The sequence below is a fragment of the Sminthopsis crassicaudata genome, chromosome 2, assembly GCF_048593235.1.
Source record: "Sminthopsis crassicaudata isolate SCR6 chromosome 2, ASM4859323v1, whole genome shotgun sequence".
NCBI classification, from domain to species: Eukaryota; Metazoa; Chordata; class Mammalia; order Dasyuromorphia; family Dasyuridae; genus Sminthopsis; species Sminthopsis crassicaudata.
The window spans coordinates 75,082,948-75,108,184 of NC_133618.1; the positions used below are offsets into that span (position 1 = coordinate 75,082,948).

Consider the following 25,237-nt stretch of genomic DNA (forward strand, 5'->3'; position numbering starts at 1 on the left):
TGCCCTGATGAGCAAATTTGTTTGGTTTATGGGGGGAAATTTGGAGAGCTTGAAATTTTCTAAGCTATTCTGACATCTCCCCAGAATTTTCCTACCTAAAAATGGAGGACAGTTTTTCCATGAAAATAATATATGGTAACATCTCTCTCTCTCTCTCTCTCTCTCTCTCTCTCTCTCTCTCTCTCTCTCTCTCTCTCTCTCTCTCTCTCTCTCTCTCTCTCTCTTTCCCTTTCTCTCTCTTTCACACACACTCTCATACAAACACACACACATACACACACACACATATATATATATATGTATGTATATATATACATATATATATATGTATATAATCTGTGTCAAATATTGGCCTGTAGTGAAGGACTTGGAGGAAATGAGAAAAACAGCTTGGAACTCAGATGTAACAGAAAAAAATAAAATTAAATTGTATAGATATCTAGGGCATGTTGGTTGAGTACAGATTATAACCTAGTGAGAAATGATGAGATCATAGGCACTGATATAGAGATTTACCATCAGTTTTCATTTATCACCATAATAATTATGATTTTATTATCATTATCATTGTGGTCATGATTATTATATAATAAGAATAAGCTTAGAAGTTATTTTACCTAGAAATTCAGGTCAGAATCATTTGAACCAAATAGGCCATTTGTGTCCCTCAGAAAGTTATCTATACAACACTGTCTCATAATACTTTATTCCAAATCCAATGTGGGTTCAGAAGGGAAGACTTCCCAGGAATAAGCAAGTTCATGTCTTAGAAGGACTTGGATGTCATCTAATCATATTTTTAATTACAAAAATAAGACTGGGGCCCATAAAAGTTACATTCTTTGTCCAAGCTCATACAGGTAATTGGAATTGAGCTCTCAAACTGATACTCATGACTCTTAGGTTTTAATGGAGATACTGAGGGGTTATAGTAAATTTTCCTCCTCTCTGCTTCTTCTTGCCAAGTTTCCAACAAGGGAAAACATGTAAATTCTCTTGAGGATTGACTCTGCATAGAATTGTTTCTTTACAAATAGACGAGACAAAAAAATTGAATAAATACTGAGCTTGCTAGTGAAATATTGGGGTTATATTCCTTTAAAAATTTAATTTTAATAAAAATAAACTATAGGAGCAGGGGAAAGGGGCACTGAGTGGCTGACATTAAAAGTACTCAATGCTAATGCATATATTTGGGAGAGAACTGCCACAAATATATTGATATTCTTTCAGCTTGACCTAGAACTGTCAGCTTCTATGTCTTAGTGTCCTTGAACTTAATTTTTTTAGGATAGTGAAGGATGATTATGAGGAAAATAATTACCATTGATTCAGTACAGGATGTGAAGGAAATTTACAAATCATTTTGGTGCTATTAGTAGAAGGGTTTAATTCTTTTCTGATTACACTCAATATTCATGTCTTTTAACTACAGGAGAAAGGTAGAGGAGAAGATTCAGAACTCCGGGTGACAGCATTTGAAATCAACAGACATCAGCTAGGTAAGACTTGGAGGGCTTATAATAGCCAACTATCTTCATGTTCTCTCTTCATTTTTTCTTTTCTTCTTTCCTAATATTCTATTATCAATAATCATAAATACTATCACCTCTCAGATAAGAGAGGGTTAGAAAATTTGATTCATACATATACATATACATACACCATTCTTTATATACACCATTCATTATTTAATTTTATTTACCTATTATAATATTTTAAGTTACAAACTGTCTTCCTCTTCCTCCCTCACCCTGCACTAGAGAAAGCCACCCTTTCATACAGATAAATAGAGACATAGAGCTATGTGTAGTATCATACTATGCATGTTTCTATTTATCAATTATTTTTCTGGAAGTGAATAGTTATTTTTCTTCATAGATCCCTTGCAGTTGATATTAATATTTATAATATTCAGGATGACTTAGTCATTCACAATTATTCTCTTTAAAATATTAGTATTAATATAAAATATGTTCTCTTGATTTGCTCATTTTACTCTTCATTATTTCAGGCAAGTATTTTATGGTTTTCTAAAATCAAACTGCTCATCATTTCTAAAAGCATATTAATATTCTGTCACAATCATATACTACAACATGTTTCATCATTCCCCAATTGACAATTTCTATTTCTTTGTTACCCCAAAGAGAGCTACTATAAATATTTTAGAACATATAGTTTCTTTTCCCTTTTCCCTGATCACCTTGGGAAACAGACCCAATAATGGTATTTCTAGGTCAAAGAATTTATTCAATTTTTATAATTATTTGGAAATAATTACAGATTATTCTCCAAAATGATTGGGTGAGATCACAGTTCTGCTGGTGTCCCACATATTATTGTCATTAAAATAATTTGACTTCAGATAAAGGCAATCTTGCTTTTCAAATTGTCAAGTAAGAAATTCTCCAATTTGTGTATGAATTCTAATTTACTGCCAGGAATTCATAACTTGTGTGAAGAGAAGAATTATTTAGAAAAGGGAGTTAAAAAAAACTCCTGGATACCCTCATCTCATTCCTTCTTACTCTTTAGTTCTTACCCTCGCCATCTTTTATCCTTAATTCTCTTTGTGTTTTGTTCAAACTGTATTTTGGGATTCAAAATGAATGTTTAGTCATGGGAGGACATTAATTGAACACTCTTACCTTTGACTCCTCAACCCTGATAGCAGTAGTAGTACTAGTACTAGTGCTATTAGTAGTAGTACTAATAGTAATAGTAATAGTGGTGGTTGTGGTGATGATAGTGGTAGTAACTAGCATTTATATAGGGGCTTCAGGTTTGCAAAGCAAACATAGAAAATGTAACATATTATCTATTAGTTATGATATATATGTCATCAGAAATAATCTAAGACAGACTAATCAATTATTAAGATCAGACACTCATGAAAAACTAAAGTTTTTTTTAAGTTTTCCTTTATATAATTATGAACTTGAGAAACATCAACATGAATATTTTCCTATATAGTGAATGGAAAAAGAAGACTACAAAGAATACCATAAATTTCCAATACACACAATTCCACACATTTCAAAGTTGACATGATACTTTTTCAGCCCTTCTAATATGCTTATTGATGTACAATCCATCTCTAAGCTAGAAGGAAAAAAAACAAATTCACTTTCATAGTTATTACTAAGCCATTATGGGATGCAACTAGGAGGTTATGGCTTTATTTAAAAAGAAGACAAGAAACAAAAGAGGCATTGGAATATAACTATGTGGTAAAGAAATATATTCATGTGAGAAATTCAAAGAACCCAAGATAGGAAGCAGAATGATAAGCGCTGGGGTGAAGATTAGTATAAAAATAAACAGAAGCATTATTTTCATGAGAGTAAATCCCAGACCACTTAAATAGAATGAAAAAATAAGTATCTAAGAACATATCTGAACCCAGGTTTTTCTGATTCCATGTCCTGCACTCTGTTCAGTGTGCCATCTAGTTGCCTCTTTAATGGAAAACAGGATCAATAGTAATAGTAGGATCAATAGCACCATGATTACTGGTGTTTTATAATTCTTTAGCAGAAGTATCATATTAAATTTTCCATGATTTCATCAAGGAATTATTTATTTACTCAATAATATTAATTTCCTAAATCTAATTTTCTTTTAATAGACTCATGGGTTGGAAAAACCAGACCACTATTTCTGAGTTCCTCCTTCTTGGACTATTTGAGGGGTCAGAGCATCAACAACTGATCTTCTGGCTGTTTCTATTCATGTATCTGGTTACTGTGATTGGAAACCTACTCATCATCATGGCTGTTGTTTCTAATACACAACTCCATACCCCTATGTACTTCTTTCTAGCTAATTTATCTTTTGCTGATATCAACTTCATCTCTACAACAGTCCCCAAAATGTTGGTGAATATACAAATTCAGAATAACTCCATCTCTTATTCTGACTGTCTGACACAATTATATTTTTTTATCATGTTTGGGACTGTAGATGAATTTCTCCTGGCAACAATGGCATATGACCGCTATGTGGCCATCTGTCACCCACTCCATTATGCAATAGTGATGAGTCCCCAGCTTTGTTTCCTGTTGATTTCAATTACATGGGTTATTAATGTCCTTCATTCCCTCTTACATACACTGTTGATGAATGAACTAGTCTTCTGTGCCAAAAATGAAATTCCCCACTTCTTCTGTGACCTTAATCCTTTGCTAAAGTTGTCCTGTTCAGACACCTTCATTAATGAGCTAATGATTCTCACAGTTGGTGGTCTTGCTGGTCTCACTCCTTTCTTCTGTGTCATAATCTCTTATGTGTATATAGTCTTAGCCATATTAAGGATCCCATCTGCTAAAGGAAAGCAAAAAGCCTTTTCTACCTGCAGCTCCCACCTTTCTGTAGTAACTCTCTTCTTTGGGACTGTCTTTGGAGTCTATTATAGCCCTTCATCCAACCATTCATCCTACAGTGACACAATTGCATCAATAATGTACACAGTGGTGACCCCAATGCTAAACCCTTTTATCTATACCTTAAGGAACAGAGATATGAAAGCAGCCCTAGGGAGGATCTTTTAAGTCCACTTCTTGAGGGCTAAGATATATAAATTAATTCCTAAAATTATGTTTCTCTTCCTCTCTGTTCCCAAACTGAATAGCAGAAAGGTGCCAACTTCAAAGAATTTTTCCATGGGAAAGTGCTTTGATTCATTCACATTTGGGTCAACTACCTTAAGCCCAGTCTCAGGCTTCGTCTGTCTGTGTTGACAAATTTGAATCAGAACAAACCCACTAATAGTACGATAACATAATTCTACAGATGAAGAGTCAAAATAATATAAATTTTAAATTAAAGGATCAGACTTAGAGAAGTTTAGTTACAAAAGAACAGATTATAATGATACAGAGAAATTCCACTTTGATTCCCTTTCTCCACATAATTTGGGCATTATATTAGAGAATTCTGATCATCTCATTATAGATTGACATCTGGTCACCCATTGCCCTATTATTTTATTTTTATTTACTTACCATTTTAAATATATTTAAATCTATGCCATTCCTTGTCACCTTCAGCTCTTTCTTCAGCATCACATGCTATGATAAAGAGGTCTCTCCTGATAATCAGAAGACCAAGTCCTTTATATTTTAATGTTTTTGTTTTTCTCAGTTACATGTAAAACAATTTTTGGCATTTGTTTTTAAAACTTTGAGTTCCAGATTTTCTCCTTTCCTTCCCACCCTCCCTTCATAAGAAGGCACATAGGAAGTTATGCAAAATATTTCCATGAAATGAAAAGTGAAAGAAAACATAAATTTCTCCCAAAAAATCAAGAAAAAAGGTAAAAGATCATGTTCTTGTCTCAGTTTCATGTTTAATTTAGCTATAAGCATGTATTCAAACTTTAATTTCTTATTCTGAATAATGGAGGAGTTGAACTAAATAAGGTAAGGTTATTTATACCACTAACTAGAGATGACTTTCCAGAATGAAAGAGAGTAGATGTTGACCTTGAGATACCACTCTGCAAATTATCTCTGACAAGCAAATAATCCCCTTGATAGGTGATCTGATGAACAACAGTGGTTATAGGTCTATTTACAAGAGTGAGGAAGGACTAGAATACAACCACATTAACTTAATGGGAGTCAGTTTATTTTAAAAGAGCTAAGAGAGAATTAGAGTTACTATCATAGTCCAAATAAAAAATCAAAGTGCCCAGGAATATGGGGTTTTAACTCTGTGTAACTTTCTAGCTCCCCACAACTAGCATTATTACCTTTCTTATTCATTATTTTAAATTTTTGCTTTTTCTTTGGACTTAAGAACCAAACAATAAAAAACTTATAAAACACTCAGAAAGGGGCTCTTTTTCAGAATCAACATTAAAAGTTGTAAATCTCAATTCCATTCTTTTAGAAGCATGGTGGAAAAAATTTCAAATGACTGAATACATGGTAATTTCAAATCAACTCCATTCAAGATTGAATCAACTGAACCAGCCTAGTCAAACCTTAGGACTTAAGGGAGAAAATAAAATAGAACCCAAGGAGTTTACCCTATTTTAGAAATGTTGGAGTGTATGAGAATGGTTGTTAAGACCAGGAGGAACTTCCATATGACATCATACTTTTGGATATTTACAGACAGTTTTCACAATCCTCCTTAATTCTGTGGCTTTTCCTGTATTGATTATTTTCAATTTATCCTGGATATAGAGTGCTAGTACATAACTATTTCATGTTATCTACCACATTCAATAGTAAGCTCCTCAAGAAGTACTGGATTCACCTCTGTTTGTATCTCCAACATTTAGTACAGTACCTGGAACATAATAGTGCTTAATAAATTTTATTGACTGACTTTGAAATCCTTTGTTAGTATGAAATTTAAAAAGCATTCCAGCTAATCTGCTTTTTTCCATATGACTATTATTAAATTAAATCTCAAAATAACACCTTCTACTAATATTTCTAATATTATATCCATTTTCTTCAAAGTAATAGTGAAAAACACATGTTATGACCTATTTTGTCTTTCATGTTAAATTCCAGTTGCTTAAAACAATCATCTGAGTTAGGTTGACAATAACTTTCCTGTCCTCCAACATAATCGTCTAAGGAAATAGTCTTTCTCCACTATAATCACCAGTAATGAGATTGTTTCATTTAAAAATTAAAGGCCACTTATCAGAAATCTAAACAGGGAACCAAAATGTTCATTAACATTTTTTCATTATCTTTTAACCAATTACAGTCCATATACATATACACATATATCCTTATATGCACAGATGTAGATATAGATATATTCAACTATAAAAAGGTCAGTAGAAAGATAGATTAAAATTAATTAGAAACCAAATAATGTTCTAAAGACTAAGTGATGCAAAAAACAAATTACAGAAACAATCAAAATTTCATAAAAGAGAATGACAATAAAGATACAACATACCAAAATTTATGGGATGCAGGTAAAGCAGAACTTTAAGGAAAATTATTTCTCTAAATTCTTATATCAACAAAATAGAGGGGAAAATATCAATGAATTTGACATGCAACAAAAAAAAACTAAAAAGAACAAAATAAAAATCCCTGAGTAACCATCAAATTGTAAATCCTGAAAACTAAAGGTATGACTAATAAAACTGAAAGCAAGAAAATTTTTGAGTCATTGATTAATTAGATTTTTTAAAGACAAAACCAAATAATCAATATCAAAAATGAAAAGGCAAAACCATGGCCAGTAAAGAATTTATGAAAGCAATCACTACAAAATAATTTGTGCAATCATATGCCAAAAAAATCTGACAATCCCAGCAAATTATGAGAATATAAATTACCCAGATTAACAGATGCAGAAATTGAATGCCTTAATAAGCCCATCTTAGAAAAAGGAATTGACTTCATTATGAAAATTCCCAGGGCCAGAAGAGTTCATAGGTGAAATCTATCAAGCATTTAAAGTTAAAATAATTCCAATATTATATATAAACTATTTGGAAAATTAGGCAAAGAATAAATTCTACTAAACTCCTTTTATGACACAAATGTGGTATTGATACCTACATCAGGAAGAGTTAGAAGAAAAAAAGAAAAGTATAAGCAAATTTCACTGATGAATATTAATGCTAAAATTTTGAATAAAATATTAGCAAAGCAATTACAGAAATATATCACAAAGATCATACACTATGACCATATGGGATTTGTTCCAGGAATGCAGGATTGGTTCAATGTTAGGAAAAGTATCAACATAATTGACTATATCAATAACAAACCCAAGAGATTCAATAGATCCTTTTTTTTAAACTATTGAAGAAATGTAGCTCCTATCCCTATTAAAAACATTAACAAGCATAGGAATAAGAGGAGCATTCTTTGGAAGGATAATCAGTATCTTCTCTAAAACCCCATATCAAATTGCCAGCAAGCATTATCTGTAATGTGGATAAAGCTAGAAGCCTTCCCACTAAAATCAGGGGTGCCCATTATCACACACACACACACACACACACACACACACACACACACACACACACACACTCACACACACACACACATATGATATTAGAAATATTAGCTGTAGCAAGAAGAGAAGAAAAACAACTTGAAGGAATTAGAATAGGCAATGCAGAAAAAAAGCTATGAATCTTTCCAGATGATGTGATGGTACACTGAGAGAATCCACTAAAAAACTACTTTAAATAATTAACATCTTTCCTAAAGTTGCAGGATATCAGATAAATCCATATAAATCACCAGCATTTATTTATATGACTAACAAAAGCCCAGTAGCAGGACATGGAAAGAGAAGTTTCATTTAAAATAATTGAATAATGTAAAATATTTGGGAATCTATCTGACAAGACAAACCACAATTACAAAACACTTGTAACACAAATAAAAGTCAGATCTAAACAAATGGAAAAATATCAGTTGTTCATTGGTAGGGCCAAGCTAATATAATAAAAATGACAAGTCTGCCTAAATTAATTTATTCAGTGTCATCTCAATCAAACTATTAAAAAATGTTTACTAAGACTAGAAAAAATACAACTAAATTCATTGAAAGAATAAAAGTTCAAAAATGTCAGGAGAATTAATGAAAAAATACAAAGGAAAGTGGACTAGCAAGACCAGAACTCAAACTATAGTGTAAAACAATAATCATCAAAACTATCTAATATTGTCTAAGAAATAAAGTGGTGGATTAGGTAACATAAAAGAGTAGAAGATAATGATAGTATTCTAGAGTTTGATAAATCCAAAGACTCAAACCTCTGAGATAATAATTTTCTATCTGAAAAAAAAACTGCTAGGAAGCATGAAAAATAATAGAGCACAACAAAAATATAGATAAATATCTCACACTATATACCAAGACAAAGTCAAAATGGATACATAATTTAAACTGTGACACCACAAACAAATTATAAGAGCAAAGAATGATCCACCTATTGCATCTAGAGAGAAGAATTCATGACGAGACAAGATAGAGAATATTACAAAATGTAAAAGAAGATAATTTTGGTTACTTTAAATTTAAAAGCTTTTGCATAAGCAAAACCAATGGAAGATTAGAAAGAAAGCAGAAAGTTGGGAATCAATCTGTACAATACATGCCTCTGATAAAAGCATCATTTTTCAAATACTCAGGGAATTAAATCACATTTATAATAATATAAATTTATATATTATGATTATATATTATTACTTATTATATTTATATATTTATTATATTTATTATAAATTTATCATTAATAATTTTAATTAATTAATTAATTTTAATTAATAAATTTATTTTTAATAATAATATATAATTTTATTATTTATTTATATTATTAAATAAATTTATGTATTTACATTTATAATCATATAAATCATTCCTCAATTGATAAGTGGTCAAGGGATATTAAAAGGCAACTTACACAATATTACTTTATTGTACTATTACTTTATTGTCTCTGGTGCCTTTAAGTACATTGTAATTTAATTTGTCTACCTCTTTTAATTTTGTCTCTTTCTCTTCTTATGAGTTACTTAGTTCACCTAAAGCAAACTAAATTATATTTTAATACCACCTTCATCTTTTAACTCTGTGGAAATCTTTCTGGGTTTGCACTGTAAACTATTCTGCTTTCCTCTTTCTCTCTAACACAAACTATTTCTTGATCTTATTACTTGGCATTTTTTTCCTCTTATTTTCATATATAAGACTCTTCTCCCTTAACTAGATTGTGAGCTCACTAAGGAAAATAACTGCATCTTCTCATTTTATTGTCTCTCATAAATAAAGAATATTTGATCATGAATAATATAGAATAAAAAGCTTATTTCTAACTTTTGAGATCAACATTAATCTCTTTAATAAAATTGCCTTCATTTTCCACTATGTCCTTCCCTGTTACCACTCAGAAAACTGTCCCTTATAATGAAGAATAAAAGATAGGGAATTGGGGAAAGTAATTCAGGAAAAGTAAACAACATTCAGTTGAACATGATAGTGCATTCAGTATTCCACATTTCCAGTTTCCCATCTTTATAAAGAAAGGAGAGTGGTATATTGTCATAATTTTTCATTGTCCTAACTTGGTCATCATAATTACAATGAATTCAATTCTGGATATTTTTGTTGTTGCTTTTGTTTACATTGCTGTTTTCTTCTTTCTGCTTGCTTTACTTTGTATCAGTACATAAAGTCTCCCATGCTATTCTGTATTATTCATATTCACATTTCTTAAGGACCCAGTAAAACATTTCATTCTGTTGATGTGCTACAGTTTATTTAATCATTTGGCAATTGGTGGGCAGAGAATTGCCTCACAATGCAAATAATTCTTCTTATGAATGACTGACTATGAAGATGCTTTTCCATACTACTGTGCATACTAGGCTTCTGTTTGAGATATATGCACAAATAGTTATTTTTAAAAAGGAAAGAGAGGTGAGTTCAGAGAAGAATGAGATAAAGGGAAAATAAGAATCTAGGCAATGTATTAAAACAATATCGAGCAGGGAAGGATCACTTTACCTTGGAAGTTCAGAGAAAATTTCATGGAAGAAAAAGTAACATCTTATCTGTGTTTTTCCAGCTCAAGACCCATCTCTTCCCTGAAGCCCTCCCTGAGCACTTCAGTTTATTAATCTCTCCCTATCTATTCCACACAATTGAACACAATCTTTGACTTCTAAGGACCTTTCCAATTTTACAATTCTCTATATATTTGATCTCAATATTGCTTTTAAATTGGGAAAGGCAAAAATCATTCTGTAGCTCAGTCTGGTGGGAAGCAATTTAGAAAAAGCTGACTGTGAAATAAGATAGTCACAGAAATAATATCCCTAAAAACTTCAAGAACTATTTTATGCTGAATTATTATATAATGGAAAACCAAACACTGGAAAGATTTTTTTTTATTTCAAGCAAGCTTTAAGATATAGGTGAATTAGGAAAGATCATTTGAATAAAAATCTAGAGATGAGGCCATCATAAATAATTATTGAAGTATATGAGGGTCCATTATCAATCTTAATAATATGTGGGATATCCATAGAAGCTTAACAGTAAAATAAGTTATTTGTTACATGTGAAGCAGCTTTCCCCCTTATTGAGAGGATGCAGTTTCAATATTGTCAGTGTTAATTATAGTTACAGACAGAGGCACTTACTCATATATTTGTATGACCAGGATAGTTAATGAATACTGGAGTAGTGGAGGATTTATAACAAGGATTTTAATTGTTTCCTCTTTGATACTGTTGAATGGGCACATAAACAACATGAGGGGGTAGGCAGTAATAATCATTGCTCCTGAGTTTTATTAGTATTAAGTGTCCCTTGGCATCTAAAGCTGCATACCTGTTCCTCCACTCCCCAGGTTGGCTTCCAGGACCCGTTTCCCTGATTCCTGCATTCTGAATCCCAGTGTTTCATTGTTTTGAATTTTAGACATGGTATTTTAGGATGACTCCCATTACCTGTATTCTTAATTGGGGAACGACAGTCTTTCTTAAAGTGTCCTGGTTTACCACAAGTATAACAATTCCCTTTTGGCCCTTTCTTAGCAGCAATTACATATTCTTGCATCAATTGAGCTTGATGCATTTGTGAACCTACTCTGTCACAACTCTGAATCATTTCTTCTATGGTACAATCTCTTCTCAGTCCAATCATTGCTCTGCAACAATCTGCATTACAGTTTTCCCATAACAAAGCCTTTTATATCCTATCTACACTTCCTACATTTCTTTGGAGTCCTCCCAAGAGACTGGTAAAGCCTACTCCAGAAATTAAAGCAGAATATTAAAAGTCAAGGAAGCCAGGAACCATATGTGAAGAAAGAGAGCATTCTAGAAATTGGGAATGATATATATTAACTACTACCCTTTCTCATGACTGGAGAAAAACATTTTTAAAAACAAAACTTCCTTATTGTAAGCAGTCAAAAGATTTGTAACAAACAGTATCCTAGAGTTGCATATCCAAGGTCATTTTGAACATCACATATCTAGTCAGGAATCTCGGGAGCTCTTTCAGTTTTTCAGGAATGACTTCAAGTGATATTGAAATTCCATTACTTCTTAAGTTAGCCCTTTCCAATTTTAGGTAACTTTAATTATTTTAAAATTAATGTTTTTTCTTATTTTGAGAGAGTATTATTCTCTTTGCATCTTCCCCATATTTTTCGTAATTGTATCTTCAGGGACAAATCAAATATCTCCTATCAGAGACTCAACATTTGAAGACTTATCATGTTCCCCAAACTTTCCCTCTTCCCAAGCTAAACCTCCCCATCTCCATGTGTCATTTTCTCAAGGCCACATCTGTTCTCCTCTGGGCATATGCTATTAACTAAGGCTTTTTCTAAAGTCTAAAGCCAGCACAGAAGATAATGCTTTAAAGGTGGTCTGACTAAAATAAAGCAGAGTGTCATACTAATCTTCTTTATTCTGGACACCACAATCCCCTAAATAAAAACTAAAATTACATTCTTTTTTTTTTTTTTACTGCCAAATTATATTGTCCATCCATGTTATATTTTCAGTCTACTAAAATCCCTAAATTATTTCAGAGGAATTATTTCCTAGCAATTCTTCACCCTTATTTCACTTATGAAATTGACTTATTTTCAAACCAAGTATAGACTTTTTATTTTTTTTTCTACTATAATTTATTTAATTTTACTTGGCCCTGTATTCTGGCTTTTTAAGCAATTTTTGGACTCTGACTCCCTTAATCTTCATGATGGTTTTTTCTTGTTTTATTAATTTTTATAATTATAACATTTTTGACAGTACATATGCATAGGTAATTTTTGTTCTTTACAACATTATCTCTTGTACTCCCTTCTGTTCCGAATTTTCCCCCTCCTTCCCTCCACCCCCTCCCCTAGATGGCAGGCATTCCCATACATATTAAATATCTTATATTTAGGTACAATATCTATGTGCAGAACCAAATTTTGTTGTTGTTATTGCAAAGGAAGAATTGTATTCGGAAGGTAAAAATAATCTGGGAAGAAAAACAAAAAAACAAACAAAAAAAATGCTCACAGTTTACACTCATCTCCCAGAGTTCCTTTTCTGGATGTAGCTGATTCTGTTCATCATTGACCAATTGGAATTGGATTAGTTCTTCTCTATGTTGAAGATATCCACTTCTATCAGAATACATCCTCATACAGTATCATTGTTGAAGTGTATAATGATCCCCTAGTTCTGCTCATTTCACTAAGCATCAGTTGATGTAAGTCTCTCCAAGCCTCTCTGTATTCCTCCTGTTGGTCATTTCTTACTGAACAATAATATTCCATAACATTCATATACCATAATTTACCCAACCATTCTCCAATTGATGGACACCTATTCATTTTCCAGTTTCTAGCCCCTACAAAAAGGGCTGCCACAAACATTTTGGCACATACAGGTCCCTTTCCCTTCTTTAGTATTTCCTTGGGATATAAGCCCAGTAATAGCACTGCTGGGTCAAAGGGTATGCACATTTTGATAACTTTTTGGGCATAATTCCAGATTGCTTTCCAGAATGGTTGGATTCTTTCACAACTCCACCAACAATGCATCAATGTCCCAGTTTTTCCACAGCCCTTCCAACATTCATCGCTATTTGTTCCTATCATCTTAACCAATCTGACAGGTGTGTAATGATATCTCAGAATTGTCTTAATTTGCATTTCTCTGATCAATAGTGATTTGGAACACTCTTTCATATGAGTGGAAATAGTTTTAATTTCATCATCTGAAAATTGTCTGTTCATATCCTTTGACCATTTATCAATTGGAGAATGGCTTGATTTCTTATAAATTAAAGTCAATTCTCTATATTTTTTGGAGATGAGATGTTTTCCCAATTTGTTACTTCCCTTCTAATCTTGTTTGCATTAGTTTTGTTTGTGCAGAAACTTTTTAATTTGGTGTAATCAAAATGTTCTATTTTGTGATCAATAATGGTCTCTAGTTCTCCTTTGGACACAAACTCCTCCCTCCTCCACACTTCTGAAAGATAGACTATCCTATGTTCCTCTAATTTATTTATGATTTCATTCTTTATGCCTAAATCTTGGACCCATTTTGATCTTATCTTAGTATGTGGTGTTAAATGTGGGTCCATGCCTAGTTTCTGCCATACTAATTTCCAATTTTCCCAGCAGATTTTGTCAAATAATGAATTCTTATCCCAAAATTTGGGATCTTTGGGTTTGTCAAACACTAGATTGCTATTTTTATTCACTATCTTGCCCTGTGAACCTAACCTATCTCACTGATCAACTAGTCTATTTCTTAACCATGATTTTGGTGACTGTTGCTTTATAATATAGTTCTAGATCAGGTACAGCTAGACCACCTTCATTTAATTTTTTTTCATTACTTCCCTTGAAATTCTTGACCTTTTGTTGTTCCATATGAATTTCGTTGTTATTTTTTCTAGGTCATTAAAATAGTTTCTTGGGAGTCTGATTGGTATAGCACTAAATAAATAGTTAGTTTAGGGAGTATTGTCATCTTATTTATATTCACTCAGCCTATCCAAGAGCACTCAATATCTTTCCAATTATTTAAATCTGACTATTTTTGTGGCAAGTATTTCATAATTTTGCTCATATAATTCCTGACTCTCCTTTGGTAGATATATTCCCAAATATTTTATACTATCAACCGTTATTTTGAATGGAATTTCTCTTTGTATCTCATGCTCTTGGATTGTGTTGGTAATGTATAAAAATGCTGAGGATTTATGTGGATTTATTTTGTATCCTGCACCTTTGCTAAAGTTCTGATTTCTAATAGCTTTTTAGCAGAATCTTTGGGGTTCTCTAAGTATACCATCATGTCATCTGCGAAAAGTGATAATTTGATTTCCTCATTTCCTACTCTTAATTCCTTGAATCTCTTTCTTGGCTCTTATTGCCGAGGCTAGCATTTCTAGTACTATATTGAATAGTAATGGTGATAGTGGGCAACCTTGTTTAACTCCTGATCTTACAGGGAAAGGTTCCAGTTTATTGCCATTACATATGATGTTTACTGATGGCTTTAAATATATGCTCATTATTATTTTAAGAAATAGTCCATTTATTCCTATACTCTCAAGCGTTTTTAGTAGGTTTTTAGTAGGAATGGATGTTAGATTTTATCAAATGATTTTTCTATATCTATTGAGATGATTATATGGTTTTTATTAATTTGATTATTAATATGGTCAATTATACTAATAGTTTTCCTAATATTAAACCAGCCCTGCATTCCTGGTATAAATCCCACTTGATCATAGTGTATTATCCTGGGGATGATTTTCTGAAGTCTTTTTGCTAATATCTTATTTAAGATTTTAGCATCAATATTCATTAAGGAGATTGGTCTATAGTTGTCTTTCTCAGTTTTCAATCTACCTGGTTTAGGTATCAGTACCATGTCTGTGTCATAAAAGGAATTTGGTAGGACTCCTTCAATTCCTATTTTTTCAAATAGTTTATATAGCACTGGAGTTAGTTGTTCTTTAAATGTTTGGTAGAATTCACATGTAAATCTATCTGGTCCTGGGGTTTTTTTTTAGGGAGTTGGTTAATAGCTTGTTCTATTTCTTTTTCTGAAATGGGACTATTTAGACTACTTACTTCTTCCTCTGTTAATCTGGGCAAGCTATATTTTTGAAGGTATTCTTCCATTTCATTTAATTTATCAAATTTATTGGCATAAAGTTGAGCAAAGTAGCTCCTAACTATTGTTTTAATTTCATCTTCATTAGTGGTGAGTTCTCCCTTTTCATTTTCGAGACTAACAATTTGCTTTTTCTCGTTCCTTTTTCTAATCAGGTTTACTAAGGGTTTGTCTATTTTGTTGGTTTTTTCATAGAACCAAATCTTAGTTTTATTAATTAATTCAATAGTTTTTTACTTTCAATTTTATTAATCTCACCTTTTATTTTAAGAATTTCGAGTTTCATGTTTGTCTGGGGGTTTTTAATTTGTTCCTTTTCTAGCAATTTTAGTTGTAAGCCCAATTCGTTGGCCCTCTCTTTCTCTGTTTTATGCAAGTAGGCCTGTAGAGATATAAAGCTTCCCCTTATTACTGCTTTGGCTGTATCCCACACATTTTGGTATGATGTCTCATTATTGTCATTTTCTTGGGTGAAGTTATTAATTATGTCTATGATTTGCTGTTTTACCCAATCATTCTTTAGTATAAGATTATTTAGTTTCCAATTATTTTTTGGTCTATTTTCCCCTGGCTTTTTATTAAATGTAATTTTAATTGCATTGTGGTCTGAAAACGATGCATTTACTATTTCTGCCTTACTGCATTTGATTTTGAGGTTTTTATGCCCTAGTATATGATCAGTTTTTGTATAGGTTCCATGAATTGCTGAGAAGAAAGTATACTCCTTTCTGTCTCCATTTAGCTTTCGCCAAAGATCTATCATATCAAACTTTTCTAGTATTCTATTTACCTCTTTGACTTCTTTCTTATTTATTTTGTGGTTTGATTTATCTAATTCTGAGAGTGCAAGGTTGAGATCTCCCACTATTATAGTTTTGCTGTCTATTTCTTCTTGCAGCTCTCTTAATTTCTCTTTTAAGAATTTAGATGCTGCACCACTTGGTGCATATATGTTTAATATTGATACTGCTTCATTATTGATGCTGCCCTGTAGCAGGATATACTGCCCTTCCTTATCTCTTTTAATTGGATCAACTTCTGGTTTTGCTTGATCTGAGATAAGGATAGCTACCCCTGCTTTTTTGGCTTTACTTGAAGCATAGTAGATTCTGCTCCACCCTTTTACTTTTAGTTTGAATGTCTCACCCTGTTTCAGGTGTGTTTCCTGTAAACAACATATAGTAGGATTCTGACCATGATAGGAATAGATCATGAGTACAAGGGGAGCCTTCAGCAGTTTGGGAACTAACAATTACCAGAATAGCAGGCTGATTTTCAAAGAAGCAGAGGAACTAGAGGCTAAATTACCAACATTCATGTAGCAAGCAAGGATGTTCCAGAAGAATATCTATTTCTGCTTCACTGACTATACTGAAATTTTTTACTGTTTGGATCACAATAAAATGGGGCAAATCCTCAAAGAAACAGAAATTTTGGATCATCTTACTTAGCTCCTGAGATACCTGTGAGTCGAGAAGCAACATTTAGGAAAAAAAATTAAACAGATGACTGTATAAAGATTGATAAAAGAACATGACAAAACTATAAATTGTCACTTTATTTATTTAACTTGTATGCAGAGTACATCATGTAAAATTCCAGCCTGCATGAATCAGAAGCTGGAAAAAAAGATTTCTAGGAGAAATATCAGCATTATCAGATGTGCAGACAAAACCACAGAAAATAAAGAAAGAATTTGAAAAACTCTTGATGAGTAACTCAAATAAATAAACAAAATTATATTAATTAAATTTACTTGCCAATTGCCATACCATCCAATCTACCAAAAAAATAACAATGTTGTAAAAAATTGGCCTACACAGGTATGAGTTGAACCAGATGAACACTTAGGTAAATTGCTGTTTTGAAATTCTATGTTTTACTGATCATATTTTGACCACATGTCATTTGCTTTTCCACTTTCTTACTTAAAAATATTAATTGCTTTCAATTGGCCGATTGATTGTTGTCCTTCATCCTTGAAAGAGACTAAAATTACATGACTATGTTAGCACAAGTTACAGTGTATTTAAACATGGCTGATCAGACTAATACAATCTCAAAAATCTGTACCACATCTTGGGTACAAATAGTCCATGTGAACATTAGGGGTTGGATTTTCTAAAATTTGGCATGTAGTATTTCTTTTGACTTAGGCCAATTCTACTTTGCTCATGGACCACATAACCTTTTATAAAAAGGCACATTATCCTGAATAGTCCTATGCCAACATATCCTATGCTGCACAATCAAATCCAAAGTTCTTCAGAGAGACCTAGACAGGGATTTTGTATTGCTTCTTCTGATCACTACAGGAGTGCTTATCTTGTTTGATTTCTGCATAAAAAAAATATATATATATATATATTGCATTCAAACAACATGGCAATCCCATCAAAAACACTTTCTGCAGTAGACTTTGAATCTTGGCAATTTAGTTTAAGAAAAGAAGTCAGCATTGAGTATTTTATCCTGCCAGGTGATCTTGAGAATTTTCCAAAGACTGTTCAAACAGAAGCCATTCAGTTTCCTGACATATCATTAGTATACTGTCCAGATTTCATGGGCATACAACAATGAGATCAGCATTATGGCCCTGTAGAACTTCTTTTTTGTAATTCTCTCTCACAATTTCCTTTGGAGCTAAGTACATTACTGGGCTAGCTCTGGCAATGCATGTATCAACTTCAACATCCAGTTTATCACTGGAAGATACACCATAAAGGTAAGAGAAGTTATCCACAGCATTCAAAATTCCAAGTCTTGTCTCACCCAGGACTGCTATTTGGATGTAATACCTCTTGAATTCACTTAAGAACTGTTCAACTTGGAGGTCTACTGGACATTGTATTACATATAATTTTCTGCACATCCTATGTACTGATAGTGAGTGGAATCATGTTTGCAAAGATTTTTGTACATTTTTTGCGTGTTTTGATCACAGAATAAGATTCCAATTTGGCTTAAATGAAGTAATCCAGGGCTAGGTAAGTAGAAAATTTTTAGGAAATCTTTTCTTGCCCTTTCCTCACATCGGGAAAGTAAGCAAAGTGGTAATTAAAAACCTACTCAGACATCATAAGAGTTATTAAATCCCTGCTGTTTCCAATGGAAAGATAATCTTATGGCCTGGCCTACCTGTGTGCAGAATGGTGACTATACCTCCCAGTCTATCCACTGCTGCTATTTCATCATTGCCTATTGCCAAAGCACTTTGAGATTGGTTAAAAAAAAAAAAAAGGTAAAATGATTGGGATGATTTCTCTTGATTCATGCCTCGGCTGGATTTTGGTGAGACAGAGTTGCACAAAGTTTTTGGCTTTAGCTTTATTCTCTCTTACAGAGTCATCAAATTGTAGTGGCAGGGCAGAGCCAATACAACCAGTGTTGGCTAGAGATGAATTGTAGGGTATAGGATATCAGGGAAAACTAGTATCTCTGGTGTAAGACTGCCAATCACTTTTCAGAAATGCTTTCACCTTAGGTGTCTCCCTCATCCACCTAATTCTTAACTATGAAAAAGTTTTAGTCTTCACATAACTGAAATACAGTAAACCATTGGGCAGATAGGATAAACAAGATTAACAGCAACTGAGAGGTTTCAAATCATTCACTGAGTTAGGAGGATATCTTTACTCAAGCATATGGATACTTCCCATGGTGGGATGGGCAGAATAGAACAATTTGCAACAGTCATGAGGGTAGCTGAAGCAAGTTCTATGGAGCTCTTTGAGCTTGGTTAGACATCAAAAAAGCCAAGGGCATCTGTTCTTGCCTCACATCACAATGAGAGGCTAGCTTGGTAATATTTTTGGCTGAATACTTTCCCCCCTGCTTATGCAACTGACTAAAGGTAAAGAGGAAAAAGAAACTATTGTACTCTTGAAAGCTACTGGCTACACCTGTTCCATCCTTCTCCTAATGTGTAAATGTGTTATATTCTCAAATCATGAAAGAACTTGTCTGATAGAAAAAAAAATTAGGCTTTTCTCCTCTGGGGGACAGGCACATGATGAATATTTTGCCAAAGAATGACTTGGAAATTAGGCCCATGTGGTAAATGAAGAATATGGCAACTCTAAAGATAAGCAGTTGAAATTTGTAGAGCCATCACATCTCAGGTTCATTTGGTTCACTTTAAAATTAGAAGCCATCTTTGAATTCCTTCCCCTGGACCTGCCTATCCAACCAGAGCTAAAGGCCCTTTTTATGCCCTCTTTCTAACCATGTACCTAAGTTCAGAACTAGGGAATATGCTCATCATCTTCTTGATCTCTCTGGATTCCTGCCTTCATACAGCCATGTATCTATTCTTCAGCAATCTGTCCTTCTCTGACATGTGCTTCCCTTCTGTGAACAAACTTTTGGTAAATATGGAGAGCAAGAAACCAATCAACCTCTATCCTGGGGGTCTGACCCAGATACTTCTTCCTTTTCTTTAGAGACCTGGAGAGCTTTCTGCTGGTGCCCATGACCTATGACCATTATGTGGCCATCTGCTACCTACTGCACTATACAGTCATGATGAATCCTAAGGTATGTAGCTCTCTTGTAGTGCTCTCCTGGGTTCTAACTACCTTTCATGCAATGGTATAAACCTTGTCTCAATTATCTATCTGTGATAACAACATTATCCCCCACTTCTTCTATGACATGCCTAACCTGCTAAAACTGGCTTGTTCAGTTATCAACAACAATGAACTAGTAATATTCATTACAGCAGGACTGATTATTGTTGTACCATTCTGCTAATTGTTACATTCTATGCTCATATCCTCTCTTTTATCCTCAGAATGCCCTGCAAGGGGGGATCCCCAAAGCTTTGTGATTTCTATCTCTCCGTGATCTCTCTCTTCTATGGGATAATTATTGGACTCTACTTGTGCACAATTCAACTTTAAAGGAAACAGTCATGTCAATCATGCACACAGTGGTAATACCAGTGCTGAACCCCTTCATCTATAGTCTAAGAAATCAAGACTTGAAAGGTGCCTTCAAGAAACTCCTAGAAGGAAGAAAAATTCCCAATGCCTGGGACTGTGATATGGAAACTTCTAACATAATGCTTTACAGTTACAATGAGAATGAATGGCATAATAATAATAGACTAGAAAAATATGATATGTAGTCTCCTTGCTTCCATTTCCTCCCATCCTTTCCCAACTTTCAGAATATTCTTCCTTATATACTCTTCCTATGATGTCCCTCTCCTACTCAAACACTGTTCAACCTTCCAAGACTGATTTTTCCTGTTTTCCCTCCCCTCATTCCTCTACATATAATCTGTTTGACAATGATTTGTCTCATCACAGTCTGTATTGCTATCCCTACTGCTATCCACTTTCCCAGACAGAGTGCTATCTTTTTTCTCAACATTCTTTTCACTTTATCTCCATCACAAATATATATTTTAAACACATGTTAATCACTTACTAAGTATTATATCTTGTATAAGACATGGCTCCCTTATGTCTTCTCAACCATCCCTCTTTGAATCCCTCCTCCCAACTCTAAATCACTAAATTGTCCAATTTTGCAAATCCTGACGTGCACATTTCAGAATACTCTTCTTTTATGATGCAAGCATAATTCTACATGGATATGAGAATATTATCATGGTTTGAGGAAAGGTGAAAAGAATTCCTTACTAAAGCAGTTTAATTTAGAGTATTTTATTTTCCCTAATTACATCGACAATTTTTAGAATTACATTTTAAAAGATTTTGAATTCCAAATTTTTCTCCTATCTTCTCTCCACTCCCTATTCCAAAAATTGTAGGCAATTTGATATGTTATACATGTTTTATCATAGGCACAGTTTTGAAAGAAGAAATAGATTAAAAGAGGGGAAAATAAAAAAAGAACAGAATAAATGAGTGAAAATATGCTTCACTCTGCATTTAGAATCCATTATTTCTTTTTTTTAATTTAATTTTTATTTTATTTTATAATTATAACTTTTTTTTGACAGTACATATGCATGGGTAATTTTTTACAACATTATCCCTTGCATTTACTTCTATTCAGATTTTTTCCCTTCCTCCCCCAGCCCCCTCCCCCAGATGGCAGGCAGTCTTATACATGTTAAATATATTACAGTATATTCTAGATACAATATATGTGTGTAGAACCGAATTTCTTGTTGCACAGGAAGAATTGGATTCAGAAGGTAAAAATAACAGTTTACACTCATTTCCCAGTGTTCCTTTTCTGGATGTAGCTGATTCTGTCCATCATTAATCAATTGGACTTGGATTAGCTCTTCTCTATGTTGAAGATATCCACTTCCATCAGCATACATCCTCGTACAGTATCATTGTTGAAGTGTATAATGATCTTCTGGTTCTGCTCGTTTCACTTAGCATCAGTTGATGTAAGTTTCTCCAAGCCTCTCTGTATTTCTCCTGTTAGTCATTTCTTACAGAACAATAATATTCCATAACATTCATATACCATAATTTACCCAACCATTCTCCAATTGATGGACACCCATTCATTTTCCAATTTCTAGCCACTATGAAAAGGGCTGCCACAAACATTTTGGCACATACAGGTCCCTTTCCCTTCTTTAGTAATTCCTTGGGATATAAGCCCAGTAGTAGTATGGCTGGGTCAAAGGGTATGCACATTTTGATAACTTTTGGGGCATAATTCCAGATTGCTCTCCAGAATGGTTGGATTCTTTCACAACTCCACCAACAATGCATCAGTGTCCCAGTTTTCCCACAGCCCCTCCAACATTCATCGTTATTTGTTCCTGTCATCTTAGCCAATCTGACAGGTGTGTAATGATATCTCAGAGTTGTCTTAATTTGCATTTCTCTGATCAATAGTGATTTGGAACACTCTTTCATATGAGTGGAAATAGTTTTAATTTCATCATCTGAAAATTGTCTGTTTATATCCTTTGACTATTTATCAATTGGAGAATGGCTTGATTTCTTATAAATTAAAGTCAATTCTCTGTATATTTTGGAGATGAGGCCTTTATCAGAACCTTTAGCTGTAAAAATGTTTTCCCAATTTGTTACTTCCCTTCTAATCTTGTTTGCATTAGTTTTGTTTGTGCAGAAACTTTTTTATTTGGTGTAATCAAAATTTTCTATTTTGTGATCAATAATGGTCTCTAGCTCTCCCTTGGACACAAACTCCTTCCTCCTCCACAAGTCTGAGAGGTAAATCATCCCATGTTCCTCCAATTTATTTATGATTTCGTTCTTTATGCTTAAATCTTGGACCAATTTTGATCTAATCTTAGTATGTGGTGTTAAATGTGGGTCCATTCCTAGTTTCTGCCATACTAATTTCCAATTTTCCCAGCAGTTTTTGTCAAATAATGAATTCTTATCCCAAAAGTTGGGATCTTTGGCTTTGTCAAACACTAGATTGTTATTTTTATTCACTATCTTGTCCTGTGAACCTAACCTATGCCACTGATCAACTAGTCTATTTCTTAGCCAATACCAAATGGTTTTGGTGACTGTTGCTTTATAATATAGTTCTAGATCAGGTACAGCTAGACCACCTTCACTTAATTTTTTTTTTCATTTCTTCCCTTGAAATTCTCGACCTTTTGTTATTCCATATGAATTCTGTTGTTATTTTTTCTAGGTTATTTAAATAGTTTCTTGGAAGTCTGATTGGTATAGCACTAAATAAATAGATTAGTTTGGGGAGTATTGTCATCTTAATTATATGCGTTCGGCCTATCCAAGAGCACGGAATGTCTTTCCAATTATTTAAATCTGACTTTATTTTTGTGGAAAGTGTTTTGTAATTTTGCTCATATAATTCCTGACTCTCCTTTGGTAGATATATTCCCAAATATTTTATACTATCAACCGTTATTTTGAATGGAATTTCTCTTTGTATCTCATGCTCTTGGATTGTGTTGGTAATGTATAAAAATGCTGAGGATTTATGTGGATTTATTTTGTATCCTGCACCTTTGCTAAAATTCTGAATTATTTCTAATAGCTTTTTAACAGAGTCTTTGGGGTTCTCTAAGTATACCATCATGTCATCTGCGAAAAGTGATAATTTGATTTCCTCATTTCCTACTCTAATTCCTTGAATCTCTTTCTCGGCTCTTATTGCCAAGGCTAGAGTTTCTAGTACTATATTGAAAAGTAATGGTGATAGTGGGCAACCTTGTTTCACTCCTGATCTTATAGGGAAAAGGTCTAGTTTATTGCCATTACATATGATGTTTACTGAAGGTTTTAAATATATGCTCCTTATTATTTTAAGGAATAGTCCATTTATTCCTATACTCTCAAGCGTTTTTAGTAGGAATGGATGTTGGATTTTATCAAATGCTTTTTCTGCATCTATTGAGATGATCATATGGTTTTTATTAATTTGATTATTAATATGGTCAATTATACTAATAGTTTTCCTAATATTAAACCAGCCCTGCATTCCTGGTATAAATCCCACTTGATCATAGTGTATTATCCTGGGGATGATTTTCTGAAGTCTTTTTGCTAATATCTTATTTAAGATTTTAGCATCAATATTCACTAAGGAAATCGGTCTATAGTTTTCTTTCTCAGTTTTCAATCTACCTGGTTTAGGTATCAGTACCATGTCTGTGTCATAGAAGGAATTTGGTAGGACTCCTTCAATCCCTATTTTTTCAAATAGTTTACATAGCATTGGAGTTAGTTGTTCTTTAAATGTTTGGTAGAATTCACATGTAAATCCATCTGGTCCTGGGGACTTTTTCTTAGGAAGTTGGTTAATAGCTTGGTCTATTTCTTTTTCTGAGATGGGACTATTTAGACTACTTACTTCTTCCTCTGTTAATCTGGGCAAGCTATATTTTTGAAGGTATTCTTCCATTTCATTTAAGTTATCAAATTTATCGGCATAAAGCCGAGCAAAGTAGCTCCTAACTATTGTTCTAATTTCCTCTTCATTAGTGGTGAGTTCACCCTTTTCATTTTCGAGACTAACAATTTGCTTTTTCTCGTTCCTTTTTCTAATCAGGTTTACTAAGGGTTTGTCTATTTTGTTGGTTTTTTCATAGAACCAACTCTTAGTTTTATTAATTAATTCAATAGTTTTTTTACTTTCAATTTTATTAATCTCACCTTTTATTTTTTGAATTTCAAGTTTTGTGTTTGTCTGTGGGGTTTTTAATTTGTTCCTTTTCTAGCAATTTTAGCTGTAAGCCCAATTCGTTGGCCCTCTCTTTCTCTGTTTTATGCAAGTAGGCCTGTAGAGATATAAAGCTTCCCCTTATTAATGCTTTGGCTGTATCCCACACATTTTGGTATGATGTCTCATTATTGTCATTTTCTTGGGTGAAGTTATTAATTATGTCTATGATTTGCTGTTTTACCTAATCATTCTTTAGTATAAGATTATTTAGTTTCCAATTTTTTTCTTGGTCTATTTTCCCCTGGCTTTTTATTAAATGTAATTTTGATTGCATTGTGGTCTGAAAAGGATGCATTTACTATTTCTGCCTTACTGCATTTGATTTTGAGGGTTTTATGCCCTAGTATATGATCAGTTTTTGTATAGGTTCCATGAATTGCTGAGAAGAAAGTATACTCCTTTCTGTCTCCATTTAGCTT

At 33.1% G+C, this 25,237-nt stretch overlaps 2 protein-coding genes across 2 annotated transcripts in view; both read left to right on the forward strand.

Moving 5' to 3' along the window:
- Positions 1-20,740, forward strand: part of LOC141554569 (olfactory receptor 1f45-like) — a 122,389-nt gene extending 101,649 nt beyond the window's left edge. Inside the window, exons 4-6 of the transcript XR_012485895.1 lie at positions 1,436-1,502; positions 20,096-20,189; positions 20,446-20,740. The gene's annotated coding sequence lies outside the window, so the exon portion shown is untranslated. The remainder of the gene's footprint in view (positions 1-1,435; positions 1,503-20,095; positions 20,190-20,445) is intronic.
- On the forward strand, positions 3,636-4,553 carry LOC141554570 (olfactory receptor 1G1-like). Its single transcript, XM_074286584.1, has one exon. The coding sequence runs from the start codon at positions 3,636-3,638 to the stop codon at positions 4,551-4,553; it is 918 nt and encodes a 305-aa protein (XP_074142685.1).
- Positions 20,741-25,237: the final 4,497 nt, after the last annotated feature.